Here is a 16,123-nt window from a genome sequence, read left to right on the forward strand (position 1 = left end):
TACAAAAAGTACATTAACATATGTATGTATGATATTATGTACAAATAACGATATTCGTTTAAAATAAAGTCGTTTACAAATATACGACATTTCTACTTTCTAGGTTGCAATTACACACACAACATGGAATATAATATAGAAATACGTATAATAGACTTCTTCCTCGCGGTACATTGCGTTCAAAACTGAATAATAATTTCAAAAACATGTGACTTTGATAAAAATTTTTTAAATTATTGTTTTTATTTTTTATAAGAGCGTGTATATGAACTTTATATTTCGTATATTACATTTAAAAAAATGTATCTTCCAAAATATTGTCATTTATATCCGAATCCTATATTTGAATTTTTAGTATTGGAAAGATATTTTTTATTAAGTCACGGTTATATTACTTTGGTAATTTGCGCGATTAAGATTCCGTTATTCATTCTCGCACTTTCGTTGTTGACTAGAAACTTGCACAAACAAATGTATTTAAGTATATACCAATTACTTACTTACAAATTAAAATTTTCTTTTTCAAGTAATTTTTAAGTCAAATAATGTTGCGTACATTAACATCACTTTCATTTGCCTTATGCAAATGAATGGAGTTAATTAAAAGTTGTGCAAATGTCTTCCAGTTGAAGCGATTCGAAGCTTTACGCGTGGATTACATGTGATTTTTCAATCGCTTTAGGAAGACCATTCGCATAGGCCGATCTCAGAGGGATGCTGTAACCAGATGCGAATCGTGTTCTTCGCTAACGGGGGTTGATGGAGCAGTGTTCGGTGTGGGCGGACCATTGGTGCTACATTGGTGATCGATCGTACCTGTTGCATGAAATCATTTTTGTGACAGTGCTGCAGTAAATTTTAATTTTTACTAATTTTAATTTTATTTTTTCTCTTATCAACACTATAATCTTATTTTTTATACTTATTATATTCATCATATTTAATTATTTTATTTTTTACTACAGTGATCTTATGAAGTTAATAACGTTAATTAATATTTGCATTATACATATAATTTGATTTACATACTTTTTTTGTTAATACATCAACTATTGCAACATGTGACTAAAGTTATATAATTTTCAAACTTTAATTAATGTTTATGTATTATATATTTAATTATTGTTTATTGTCTTATATATACCTGTAAAGGAATTGGAGCGGCTTTTAAAGGATGAATCAGGCCAGCAGATCCTACAGAGGGGCTTCAACAATCGAAATCTCGGTCGGGGCATTCGTAAAAGAACATAAATATATGGATCCAGGGTGAAGTGAATGCATAAAAGAATATCAGCTATGATGTGGAAGATTCGAATGCATTTTAGTGCAGTGACCGCCGTTTTAGGTAAATGCATCGCGAATTGAGCCAATGGAATGGAAATCTAGAGAAGACGATAAACAAAATTTAATAATTTAGAGTTTAATAATTTGATTTAAATAATAAAAAAATTAATTCAATCATTGTAGGTAGAACGTTATTCTTACAAAGAAAAACATTTAAAAACAGGGAGAGACATTCGTAATTGTGTTATTAAACCTATTCTTTTATAAAATTTTTATGTATAAAATAAATGGGTTGTATACATATATAATAGTGACGTCTTTAATTCGTAGAAAAAATATTTGGTTATGTTATATCTATCTATTTTACGAATTAATTTACTCCGCGTGTAAAATTTTCTATCACCTGACAAAACCGTCAACAGGATGAAATCAATTCAGAGACGATCAGAATATTGGCTCGCGGATGTCTCGATGGCTCGTACGTGAAACTATTCTCAAATATTGATCATTTATCTTTGTCGACCTTCGCTTTTAGCGGAAGCACGCGATAATTCTGTACTGGTTAGATGTAATAAATAATAATGATCATCGTTTCCGGCAAGAAGATGCTTGTTGTAAGTTAATCAATTTATTTAGAAAAATCTCAACTCTATTTATTTTGTATAAAAATTTTTATTTAGTATTGTCATACTCTTAATATTATTTATTATCATATTGCTATTATTTACTATTATTAATTCTTTTTTTTTCTTCTTATTGTTATCTGTTTATAATGCAAAAATTATATCAATAATTTATTCCGTAATTTTTAAATTGTTTTATCTTTAAATATTTTTCTGATAAAAACGTTTTATATGAAAAGTTCTTTTTATAAAATAGATTTTTAAAAATTCAATATATCATCAAAATATTTTCACATCGCGTATAGGAATTTCAAAAATCATTTCGTTATAGAAATTATTTATTTCCTCTTAATACTATCAAGATTAAAATGGATGAACATCGTAAATATAACAGGAAACATCGGCTTAAAACAGTACTCAGTAAGCAAATCACGCGATCCCCTCGCAGAATTACCGAAAGTAGAGTCTATTCCCGACAAAATTTTCGCAAGGTCATGTTATATTTATAGCGCCAAACAATAAAAAAGAAAGTAACTAGAAGAGGCAGGAATTTATATTTCAACCAAAGACTTCCCCTTTAACTATACAAGAGAAGAAAATTGGAAACCGTTCTTCTTGGAAACGTAACATTCTATCTTCATTCTGCCATTCAATATAGTTTACTGCTTATAAACATTAATCTATACTTTCTCCTATTATCTGAACCTGTTATCCCTAAACCTTTAACGAATCCTTATTATGTGCATTAGATTATTTCTTTCCCTTTTTCGTTTTGGCTATTTTCTATTTATCTCCTTTAAGTATTTCTCTTATCTATTTAATAATAAATAATTATTGATCAATGAAAGAAAAAAAACATACTAATTAAATGAGATACATGGGCTGCGTTATCAGCACTATTGTGTCATTCTATTGTTTATTAGATGTAAAACAAGAATAAAATGATATATAGCGCTGATAGTGCGCTCCCCGAATACAGCCATATATTCATGACTTATTTAAATATATAAAAAATAATAGAAAACAGGAAGACATATACGTTACAAAAACAAAAGACATTAATATTATTTTACCATATTAATTTATTTTACCAGTAAAATTTATTTTCCGTTATTTATTATTTTACTGTATTTTTAATTATTATTTCATTTTTTATATTTATCTGTTATTAATATTATTTATTGTTTTTACACAATTTTGTCATAAGTTTAGACTATATAATCATAAATTAATTAAGGCGACTTACCATGTATGGCATCCAGCAAATAACGAACGATATTGATAATACAGCCATAAGTCTTGCGAATGCTCTTTCTTCAGTTGTAACTGTTTCTAATCGATGTGGAGTATGTACTCCGGCTATAGTCAGCAAAGGTTTTGCCCTCGATGAGGCTTTAGAGATTCTCCCAAGAGCAACTGTACGACGACTTAATTTACTCAAAGCCCTAGAAACTGCCAAGTTGCACCAGACAATCGACAAACATAAAAGAGTACCTGTAATTTAAAAAAAATTAGAATATATTCAATAACTTGAAAATAATTTTTTTATAATTGGATCCTTTTTGTTAAAATTGGAAACATAATTGAGGGGATGGGCGGAATAAAGACACAATTCTACTTAGGTCTTTTTCGGGCAATTAGCTTTTTCATGCAATATTAATCGTAGAGAAGATTTATAACATGTAACTTCTTAAAGACATTACATAAATTTATTTAATATTGTATCCATTTATGTATAATGAAAAAAATAGTAAGTTATTTCAATTTTTATTATTATCAAGATTTTTTATAATTAGGCCTTTATTCCGCCCATCCCCTCAATTATAATAATTGCTATAATTACTTATAGCAATTATTATATAAATGTTGATATGTTTATATTAAAATTAATAAAACAGAATAATCAAGTAATTGCGAATAAATATTATTATGCCTTTTTAATAATCAGTAATTTCTTCTTTTTATCATATACTCATTTACTCACCAAAAATAAACCATACATAAGCATAAGCGATATCGCTCGGCTCTGTGGCCTCTCTGTAACGCACGCATTGTTTGTCTTTATAATACAATCCGAAGCCCATAACCGGAAGACTGGTTATCGTTAATGCAATCAACCAAAGCGCCAACATGCAACGCACAATTACCGGATACGTCACCTGCTGAAAGATACATGCGTGTTATCCATTAAGACATCGAGACACCGATGCAGATATTGACTTTTTGTTGCAATTTTTGTTTTGCAATAACTACAGATTGGAGAAATCGAGAAAAATTAATTTGACGAAATTTATACCGCCATAGATTAACGAAAAAAAACACGAAGCGACAGAAATTAATAGTCTCTATTTATAAATTTACTCTTGTAAACTTTCATTAATTTCTGTTTCTATTTAATTGTAAACAAATAATTTTATAATTTTTTATAAGAAAATATTTTGTAAGAAGATTACATGTCCTTGTTCATGAATGAGAAAGTGCTATTGCTGATTTATTGTAAAAGCTTTAAGTTCACAATTCACTCTAATATTAATTTTTAAATATTCATCTAGTTTGGATTACGAATTTTCTATATATTCATATAAACATAAATTGAAGAATATAATTAATTATATAATTGGAGTTTTAATATTAACAAAAATTATATTTATCTCTCAAAGGAACACAACAAAGTATCCCTTTTCGAATATGTTGAAATCGACATTAAAATAAGGGATATGTATTCTTTTATGCATGCACTTTTAAGAACGCAAACATCTTTTAACAAAAATTGGTTAATTTTTAATATCGTTAAAACTATAAAAGATTAAAAAAATTTTTTTAGATTTAAAATTTCTATCCCAGATCTTATATTATTTTCATGTCTAATAACTATTCGTTCTTGCTTTCTTTTCTATTATGTATAATCTAGATTTATGCGTTTGCTAATTCTTTGTTCTGTAAGAACCTTTCGAAAAGAACAGAAGAAAAGGAACCAAGAAAAAAGATAATCGAATTATCACGAAAGAACAATTTGTCCAAGTTTATTATTTTATAGTGTCTTATACCGTTACATACGATTTTCATAACACATGACAATCAGGAAAAGGTGAGTTAATAATGTAACTGATAATTGAAGTTTTGTTAAGTACACCAACTTTAGCATGAATATGAGAGAAATAACATATGTTTGCATTGAATAAGAAATAACATATGTTCGCATTGAAGCCGTGTTTTAACGAACTGCGTCATATGGAGAATTTCGAGAACATCATTCTGCGCAAAACCTTTATGAAATTTTCAAGGTCAATCGTCTGCTCTCAAAATCGATGAAACTTGTTTCGCGGATTAAATTACGTCTAAGATTGATCAGATATCAGGTCGGTGCCTAATAAATTTATGAATTTTTCGTTTGCAATTTTGTATTATATAGTTTCATGTATGCGATCTACGCATAAAGCGATATTGTGAAATTAATATTAAAAGTATTATACTATATTGCAATTGAAAATATGATCTGTTTTATTAATCTTTTAAGATATGTAAGACTAGTTTTTTAGTCATATGTTTATAAATTTAGGAACTCATTAATCTATCACCTGTCGCGTGTTGATGAAAGGATGTATAAATAACGTGGGTTGCACATCATTACTTTAATATTATTCAGGAGAATAACTTGAATTAGGTGGGGTTTTCTTGGGAAAAACAATATTTGACAAAGCGCGATCTAACAGTAGCAGCAATCAACTCCAATTACTTGTAATCTTGGATACTGCGTCTAAAGATGATCACGCTGTGTAAATTGACGTCAGTTTCTATCGCATTGCGATCAATACCTCCGTAATTAGTAGTCACGAAATTATTCGAATTTATTAATAAAAATTTGTCGGAATAGTATTTCAAAAATCTTAGTACACCTACATCAACATACAGTAATAATTCACTCAAAAATCGGTTTTTAATTCGATTAATGTTTTCCCTTCTTTTATTCCATCTTTATCATAAAATACGATCGTTCTATAAGCGTAACTTTGGAGTGGCGCACGTGCATAAATTTCTCACACGCATTAATTTGTTCGCAGTAAGTAAGACTATGTCGTGAATCATAACATGCGATTTACTTTGGCAACACGCTTTGTGCGTTGACTTTCGGTCCATCATTAAAAATAAAAAAGAAAGAAAATTTATTTTTCCAATAGATTACATAAAGTAAAATAACTTCTTTATTTTCTTTAGTCAGATTATATAAAAGAACAAATTGATTCCCTTTCTGTATAAATAATATGCAATTCGTAAGTGATTACAATATTATTTTTCAACATATTAACATTTTTATAATATGATGCTTAATTGCAGCATCAAATTATTAAAAATTACTTATCAATTTAATTCGCGATTACTAGGGTAGTTTTAATTGCGTTTATAGTCCGGAAAAAACAATTCGTCGCGCAGTTTAAAAAGACTACAATATGGTTTATATGCATAATGCAAGTACATATATAGTATATATTAGTAATTCAAGATTGAATTATTTAAAATATGAAGATCCAGAGCTTCGACTGTAATAGGCATTTAATTTCTAGTATTGATCGTGTACTTACATATGCGGTCTAAAAATAAAGATTCTTGATATTATTTTAAACTTAGTCTTACCTTTTGGTAAACAAAGGGTCTAGTTAAAGCTAACCACCTCTCCACTGCCATGACGATGGCGACGCAGCCGCTAAAGAGGCCAAAAAGTCGCCAAACAACTCGAAGAGAGCAAAATATTCTTGTAGATGTCACATCGCCCGCATAAATTGTAACATACATCTGAACTAACATCCCCAATAACGCTACGAGATCGTTGGTTGCCAAACAACGTAACATCAGCAAATGCTTGCGGTTTCTTCTCTGAAATGAAATAAGTTGATGTACAGCATCACTCTACAATTTTTTATTAGAAAAACAACTTTTCACTGAAACGATATAAGTTGATAAAAATATATTTTTATATATACATAATAGAAATATACATTTTATATTAAATTATTGATATATTTTATTTAAAAAAATATTAGATCATTTATTATTTGCTCGTTTAAAATATATTTGGTTTATAATTTTATATTTATTATTAACTTTTCTACAAAAAAGATTTCAAAACACTCTAAAAAAAGATTTAACTTTCTATCAATTTGGACTGATTGTCCGACTTATCATGTTAGTACCAAACGTCTTACGGTTATTTACTTCATATTTTTATAATCAACTATAGCAAAACATTTCAATTATACTCTCCGCGTTTTTTTTTCTACTAAACTTTTAAACATTTCTGGAATTTAATTAAACCACGTTATTCTTAAAGACATTTCATTTAATACAATATATTTTTCAGATTTAATTTTTATAGATTTTAATTTTTATCTTTAACTACGGAGATAACAAAACTATGCTAAAGATGAATACATTTTTAAGGAATACTTAATCAACTTAATAAATAATTCTTTAATAGATATACTTTATATTATTAATTGAAAGGAAGAAGAATTTTTTTATTTGAGAGAAATAAAATTGTAATGTATGTAATATTTAATTTCTGATTTGTTTTATTAATAGATAGTAATAGTTATTACAATGTATTATTACAATTCAAAAAATTATATTAATTAATATAAATTGATGAATGATGTTATGATTTCCGTTAATTACCTTGTCCCGATGAAAAAGTATGACCAGCGCAGACACGTTACCAATGACGCCAGTTGTGTAGACAAGAGTCAATACAATTTGAGGCACGAAACTCACATGCTTTCTTCGTGTAATACTTGTCACTATGTTGGTCATCGTTGTCTTATTAAACGCAAAAGTTGACAAAGTATCGTTATCCGCTAACATGATTGCTGTATGTATGAATTTAAGAATTTAATTTCACCTATCGTTTATTTCCTCAGCTTTGCTAAAAAACTTATCTTAATATGACGTAAAGAGCTAATCTAATAAAAAGTATCCAGACTTGTCTGACCTTATAACTTGCCGGTTGTTTTACATTAATTATAATTCAATGTAAAAGTAATTTCTATTTAAAACATGTCAATTTCAATTTTCACCTTCCTCGCAAGCAACTGCGAGTTTCTATTTAGTAATAGTATTAACATTAATATTTTGATCACTTGATATACACTTTTTTTCTTTCAGAATTTTATTCAGATCATTAGAATAGATCCAAAGAAGATGCATGGAAGTTTCTCCTGTCATATGAAAAATGCAAGTGCATTACATTATGCAATTTGAATTGGTTGCATTTTTGGGTTTTCTAAAAATGTGCAATTTCTTGTTGCTATTTGCATAAACAATTCTTGCATATGTAATACGATTCTATTTGCAGTATTTTTCCAGAGAGGATCACTGAAATAAGATTAACAACATGCTTTACATTTCTGTGCATAATTTGTAATAGTAACTTAATGCAGAAAATGGGAAAATCGGAATTTGAAAGTAAATAATAATAAAGATAATTAATTGCGATCAGAAGATTAAAATTGTTCTAAATTATGAATAACGACTCGTAAAACTTTTCAATAACAAAGGATCGTAAAACGCAGAGAGAGAGAGAGAGAGAGAGAGAGAGAGAGAGAGAGATTTTAAAGCTTATTAACCTTATAAAATTGAAAAGCAATCTGGAGTTAATAAAGATTATAAAAATTTAATATACATATTTGAGAATATTATTTCTAATAGTTTAATTTTACAACAGTGGAATTTTATGATAATGATTTAAGCATTGCGTAAAAATTCCAAGCAACTGTATGAAATAGTGAAGACAGCCGATTTTATGAAACAGTTATTATAAAAATTATGAAATATATATTTTACAATTCTATAATTTTAGTTAAGTTCTATAATTTTACTCTATAATTTTTTTAAATTTTAATTAAATTTTCTATACCTAATATAAATTGATCCGGAAACTGTGAGTTTAAGAAATCACAACCGTTTCTCCATATATTCAATCTTCAAAGCTCTTCCAATTTTTTCTTCGTCGTTTTATGCCCTTTAAGAAGTTCTTCAAGATGATAACTCTGCATAATTTCGTCTGAAACGTCTATTACGCAGAATATTAATTTGATTTTCGTATTATAATAAGCAACGCCGATCACTCGTCACGCTCTTCTCGTCGCAGGAAATCCTGGAGAGTCAACGATTGACAACGCGAACCTGCGAGCCTTCCGATCAAAAATAGATATGAGGGTTTTATAAGAGTATCAAGAGATTCTTTCGACGAGTGAAGTTACCGCTTGACTGATCGAAACCACACGCAGGATTCAGTTTTGTTTACCCCCAAAGACCGGTTTGATAGCAATGGCGCCTGCGCGCAGAATTGTTATCCATTATTTATTTATTGCTAAAATTTATCAAAAACATTGCTGATGCGAATATTAGATTAAAAAAATGATTTAATTAAATTATTTTAGGAAATAAATGAATTTTGCGTATATATAGTTTTGATTTTGACAATCTTAGAATACATAATTATATTTTATTAAAAATTGATCGTAATTCAAAATTTTAATCTCATATTTTTTATTGTTAGAAATTAATAGGAAAATAATATATATTAAAGTCATATAACTATAAACGGTTTGCCTTTCGATGTCTTGCAAACGGATTCGCGCAAACTCCAATTCATTGGCATGCGAATAATTATGAATAATGCATGTTACACGTGCTTTTTTGTATACAAGACAGCATACCGGTCAGGAACGATCTGCGTTAAATAAATGCCTTGCCCTTTCAAAGATGCAGAACACAATGAAAGGACTACCAAGGAATGGCAATGAATTTTAGATTTGTCAAGATTTGGATGCAATCCAACGATTGTGGCAACGATAAAAATCTATCTAGTTTTGATTATCAATCAAGAATTAATTTCATTAACTGTAGATAGCAGAATTCTCCGGTAAAATATATGTTAAATAGTCCAATAAATATAAACACATAAAAATCGCAAGTTAACTGCATATATATTATAGGTCTGTTTTTTGTTGCTGCACTTTCTGAACTGGTACGCACAGTGCAATAAGTTGAAGTAAAACAAATATACGTTTAAATAATAATAAAAATAACAATTGATGTTGAAGGACTCTTTGATATTTAATAATATAAAGACTAGAATGTAAGGCGAAGTAGGAGTCGGTGAGCAAGTATAATAACGGAAATGTTTATATGTCCATTTTTAATGTAAAGTATAAAAATATAAAAAGTTGGTATAAAATCCGATTGGTATAAAATATACGTTAGTTGCATTTTAAGTTATTGCACCGGTTCAGAGTGCAGCAATAAAAAATAGATCTTATGTCTTTTTTCTTTTAGTAAATTGATTATCTCTAAATTTTCTTTTCCTTAATTTTTTAATACTTTTTTTTAGTTACATTCGACAAATAAATATATTTTGATTTGTACTTTTAGAACGCTATATGGAAAAATGTTAGAAAATTGATCCAATTCTTATCTTTAAGTTTACAATTCTCTCTCTCTCTTTCTCTCTCTCTCTCTTTCTCTCTCTCCTTTGTCTCTGCTTTCGTCGTTTGGCTCTTTTTTTATATCAAAAAAATTCAAAAAATTCTATTTACTGATTTCTTGTATCAAAAAAGTCCAAAAAATTCTACCTGCGTGATTCAGCTCTATTTTTAGAATATGTGTTGCCTTTTTATTATAATTTGGTTAATCTTGCGTTCTTTAATAAAGCTTAAAACATATTTTACAAATATTATAAACAATTTATTAAATTTTAGAAGATTTTTTGCCCCTTTAAAGCAAGCAAATTCTTTACGTGGAGAATAGAACGACTATTAATACGATAGTTTTCATCTTGATTTACTAATAAATTTTAATTAATTTAAATCACAACTGTACGACTTATGAGAGTTATGAATATTGCTCTGAATATTCTCGAATGATAATTACACATATAAAATTAAATCAATGCAAATTCAATAATTATATAATTCCGAAGAGAAAACTAAGCTGTAATTTTTTTATTGCAATGCAACTGTTTTCTTATACAATTGTTAACAATTTGTTGTGACGCACGTGTCGAAAGCGTGAACGAATCATCTGTATTCTCGTGAATTAAGATGTGCTGCATAAAACGAAGGTTTATCTTTACATGGTAAGTTATAAACATACAATAGTCGATATTGAAGCTAACAAGGAAATTAATTTAAATAATGCAGTTGCAATCGACGCCATTCTTGCATAACAATTACTTAAATTGTAATGCACAAGACAACTTTATGATCCGGCAAAGTCATTTTTGTTTTTTCACTGTAATGTAGCAGATCCAAAATTAAATGTGTTATTGAATTAATTATTAATGCAAAAAGAGAATTCTACTAATTTATATTTTTTATATAAAACAAAATTATAATATTAAAATTACAATTATATAAAATAATATACAATAAATTTTTTTATAATAAATTTATGTGTACTCTATATATTTTGATTATTGAAGGATCTTCTAAAAAGTTAAAAAAATTGTTTTTTTGTATTTTTAAAAGTATGTAATATCTGAAAAAATTATTATTTTAAGATTAAAAATTTTGCAAAATAAACAGAATTACAAAATATAGGATATAACTACGAATAGATATAAAAATAAAGCTACCTGTAGTTGGATTAAATGTAGATAAATATTTCCATTATCTTTCTGATAGAAGAGGACAAAACAATAGAAAGATACAGATGCATTGTACAACCACACACAAACACATATTATTGTAAATACTTCTTTGTTTTATATAAAAATTTAAAAGTGAAATTTAATGATCACAAAGATTTGTGTGTGAATGGTTTTCTAGTCGTCAATTAAAATATGTGAAAATCGTAATACTGAATATAATTATAGAAGAAATAGTAAAGACATTTCTAACATTTCTTAACAATGCGAATAAATTGAGACAAAGAAAATTGTGAAGCATTTATTTAATTAATACATTAAAGAAGAGAATTTTTTATTAGTTAATGGAGAATCGAGATATATAGAGGAATTTGATGTTTTTTTTCTTAATGCCAGAATGCAGAAAGATTGCATATTAAATTGATTACATAATCATCATAACAATTGTATGAATTAATGTATAAAACAAAAAATAATATTTAAAATATATAAAAAATATCATCTAATTTAATTATAAAGATAAAAAATTAATAATTTGTTAAAAGAACAAGTGCCTATAATATTTATAATATTATAATATATTTAATATTATTTGTTATCTCTACAATAATGTTAAATAAATATTATTATAATAAACTATAATGCGCTTAGAGCATAATTATAAATTTACTACGAGCTTTATAAATGCATATCATGTATATTTATGCCAGACGCATACATATTTAATTACAAACGTGAATATATATACGTTCTATTCAATTACTCATCATTACTAATTATCAAAACAAACTTAAAGTATATTTTTAGCATTCAGAATTAGTGTGAATTTTTATAATTATAGTAAAATGTATAACAACTGTACTTTTTGCTATAGAATATCCTGTTCTTTTTGTAAAAATAACCGCTTTCTTCGTTACAAGATCCATCATTTTTCATTGTTATACTTCTGTAATGACGACTTTGGTCCTAGTAATGCTGACATTTGTTCCTTTAATAACTGTCTTTCTTGATATAAGATCTCTAATATTTCCTTAACTAATAATATCCTTGAATCATGTAATGCTTTGACCAAATTTTCTCGACATGATTTTGTTTGTATTTTTTCCAACCTTCACTAAATTCTTGATACTCTGTGGTTTATTTGACAATAGATTATCCTCCAAATGTACGATTGAACACTTGGAATTTAAAGAATTTTCAATCGAAGATTTCTCGTAATTATCATTTGACAACTCTCTTTTTTGTTGCAGAATCTCTATTTCCTTATCAAAATCTTGCACTGATGATTGTGACCCACGTAATGCTAATATTTGTTTAAGTTCTCTTCATCTGATTTCTTTTACATTCTTCCAACTTTCAGTGAATTCTCGATATTCTGTGATTTATTATAAAATACATCCAAATAGTCTAAATGTTCGATTGAACACTTGGAATTTGAAAAGCTTTTACTTGAAGAATTATCATTTTGTTTTCGGTAACGGCAAAAAATAACATTTGATAATGGACTTTTTTGCTGTGAGATCTTTCTTTTTAAACTCTTGTAATGATGCGTTTAGTCCATATGATGTTGGGAGAAGTTGTCCAAATTTTTCCGACTTGATTTTCTTTATATTTTCTCCAACTTTTGTGGAATTCTCGGTATACTGTAATTTATTTAATACTTAATTCTTTAAGTTTTTGTTTGAAGAGGTACCTTTGTAATTATTATTTGGTAACATCTGTTTAATAAAAAATAATTTTTTTCATAAAGTCAACTGTTTCCCGTAATTCATTAGGCGTTAAACATGATGTTGCTCATTAAATATTATAACTGCAACACGTCACGATTTGGAAAATACATATTTTTAGCACTAAGAAATTGATCAATTACAGTCGAAGGAAAATAATTGACTACGGTTTATCCATTTCTTATGGCTTAAGGCTTAGAAATCTATTGTAGATTCGGGCGAAAAGTCATAGAAAAAACTTAAGACGTAAGACTTAAGCAGTAAGCAAATCGACCAATCACAGTAAAGATTATAAGATCGTGAGCAGTAACGAATCCGTGTTGATATCTTTACTGTTCAAGTGTTACGTTTTAAATTTTTTTATGTGCCAGGACCTTTTACATTTTACTTTAATTATAATGATACGAAATGTATAAAAAGATGCTCGATAAGTGTCAACAGAAATGCGAAAATTTAAATGCCTATTGTCTTTGCGGAAACTGATCCAATCGTGTGTACAAGTTGTTGTATATGTGCGTGTAAAGTATGTGTGAGAGTTCATGCGCATGTTTTCTGCGAAACTATCGCACCTTTCAATCTAAAATGTCGTGGTGCTGTAATTATCGTTACGACACTTTTAATTTAAAAGTGCGACAGTAAAACTCTTGTATAAGAATTGTACATACGCTTTTTCATTATATATAAAATATTTTTATTGCAACATAATATTTATAATGGAGAGCGATATTACTTGTATAGTGAGAATCATTAAAATAATTGAAATTTTAATTATACTATGATGCTCCATAAAATAGCAAAGCACAGTCGTTAAACCTTGACCCACTCTCGGCCTTTGCATGGTCAAGTGCATTATACGCTAGTAGCTTCTAGAATCGAAACGGTCGGATGAAAGTGCACGCTGTTTCCAACGAAACATGCCTCTCTCTCGTCCTGAACGCAATCGTTCATTTGTAATTCACACCGACCACAAACGATGTATTCAATCTTTTCATCGAGCTTCTTTTCTATTTCTCCTCCACTCAATGTATAGTGCAAACAGAAACATCAACGCAACATAAAGGTGTATTACACCATACGAACTGTATGCATGGTCGGATCGATTTCGATAAAAGATTTGCTGGAAGATTTCAGAGTAAAATCCAATGTATGTTTTAATTTAATTTTTTTAACATTATTATTTTATAATTATTTTGTTTAATTACTGTCTTTTGAGTCAGTTCATTTAAATCCTAGGCGCTTCTTTGAAATGTAATCATTTTTATGTCATGTTACGAAAATAATATTATAAAATTGTATATATGTAGTGTAAACTATGTAAACATGGACTATATATATACAGAATTCTTATTTAAAAAATGTCTAAATATACTTAAGATATAAAGAAATATTCTCGACACTTTTACAGTATAATGAATTCAGAATTATTGAATAAACTCTCTCTTTTTTCCCCCCTCTCTCTCTCTCTCTCTTTCGTTTAAATATTTAATTTAAATACTTTTTATCTTTTTCTAGTTATAAAAATTCGAAAAAAATAAAAAGTTAAAATTAAACTGAGATTGATGTTAATCTATGTTAGTAGAAATGGACATCAAATGCAATTTATTTTTCAAAATAATAATTTTTTAAAATGTTTTTCAATTTTTTAAATAAATATCCAGACAGTATAATCGATTTGGTCGTCTTTGTATGAACGCATGTCGGTCCCGTTATCGTTTCGTCCGAGTGGGTCACCGGCACCTTGCCAAGATTAACTCGCAACCGTGCATCGGACTTGTTCCGTGAGCGGACCGTTCTCAGTGAAAACATGGTGGGGAAGGCAGGGCCGGCTTGTTTTTGTAGAAAATTCTCTTTAATATTTAGAATTTGACCATTTAAATTTTCATTTTATTTTATTAAATTTTATAATTTTATGCATAATAATAATTAATTTAAAGAATTGGTATTTCAAAATTAAATATACTCTTTTTAAATACACTGAGATATTGTACTTAAAAAAAAAGATATAATTAAATAATGAGTAAAATGAAAAATTATAAAAAAAGGAAAAGCAAGCATAGAATGTGAATTCCCGAGGAAAAATGTTTCATATATAATTATGTATAACTATATAAAATTATATGAAATTGTATATAATATATATAAAATTAATATATTTTTTATATATAATTTTATAATTATAATATAACATAATATATATGTGTAACATTTTTTTCCGGGCTTAAGAAAAATTTATTCTTTTATTTGTTAATATCTTATGTCATAAAGAGAATAGTTACATTTAAATACTAAATAGTTTCTCATAAAATGCTATTCAATTCTTTTAAAATTGCAAAATATACTCTGAACGACGTTTTGTATATCATAATAAAGAAATTCTTGAAAGCTAATTTAAACTAAAAATAAATTATATATATTGTTTCCTGAAATATTAAATTTACAAATGTAATATGTGACTTCAGATTAAAATAAAATTTTAATCTAAAGTCAAAATATTAAATATAATTTGAAAAACTCATAAATAAGTAACAAGCAAAAAATAAATATTAGAGTGAAAAATTAATTTTTAGAGTATAATTAGTTATTTTATAACTACAAACTACAATTATATGTTTTATAACTACAAACTTAAATAAAACATCTTCATGTTTAAGAAATGTATATATTAATAATACGGAATTTTGGTCTTAAAATATTGTATTGGATGGAATCCTCCTAGTATGGAAGGGGATCAGAGAATGTAAAATCCCAGGACTTGGTCGGCCCTGGATGTCAGATGAAGTCTGAAAGTGCCCCGCGTGCTCGCCTTCGCCGAACATGTCCATATACTATTTAGTATCCGCGAGATCGAG

At 27.6% G+C, this 16,123-nt stretch overlaps 1 protein-coding gene across 2 annotated transcripts; it reads right to left on the reverse strand.

Annotated features, from left to right (window-relative positions):
• Window positions 1-282: 282 nt before the first annotated feature.
• LOC108770451 (prostaglandin E2 receptor EP2 subtype) lies at window positions 283-9,147 on the reverse strand. Of its 2 annotated transcripts, none has more exons than XM_018522055.1 (7): window positions 8,815-9,147; window positions 7,578-8,273; window positions 6,540-6,779; window positions 3,892-4,069; window positions 3,154-3,401; window positions 1,145-1,382; window positions 283-816 (listed from the first exon to the last, which is right to left on the reverse strand). In XM_018522055.1, exons 2-7 carry the CDS (start codon window positions 7,761-7,763, stop codon window positions 707-709), a joined length of 1,200 nt encoding a protein of 399 aa, XP_018377557.1. In that variant the 5' UTR covers window positions 7,764-8,273; window positions 8,815-9,147; the 3' UTR covers window positions 283-706. The 2 variants fall into 2 exon arrangements, with proteins under 2 accessions (XP_018377557.1, XP_018377558.1); XM_018522056.1 differs by having other exon boundaries at window positions 284-816; window positions 3,892-4,066.
• Between the last annotated feature and the right edge of the window lie 6,976 nt (window positions 9,148-16,123).

The sequence above is a fragment of the Trachymyrmex cornetzi genome, unplaced genomic scaffold, assembly GCF_001594075.2.
Source record: "Trachymyrmex cornetzi isolate Tcor2-1 unplaced genomic scaffold, Tcor1.1 scaffold127, whole genome shotgun sequence".
NCBI lineage: Eukaryota > Metazoa > Arthropoda > Insecta > Hymenoptera > Formicidae > Trachymyrmex > Trachymyrmex cornetzi.

What these genes read in the sequence shown, in the direction of transcription:
- LOC108770451 (XM_018522055.1), bottom strand. Translation starts at nt 7,763, where the DNA reads ATGTTAGCGGATAACGATACTTTGTCAACTTTTGCGTTTAATAAGACA. An exon ending in TACTTTTTCATCGGGACAAG is followed by an intron (nt 6,780 to 7,577) that starts GTAATTAACGGA and finishes ATTTCATTTCAG; the next exon opens with AGAAGAAACCGCAAGCATTT. An exon ending in CCGCTCCAATTCCTTTACAG is followed by an intron (nt 817 to 1,144) that starts GTATATATAAGA and finishes TTCATGCAACAG; the next exon opens with GTACGATCGATCACCAATGT.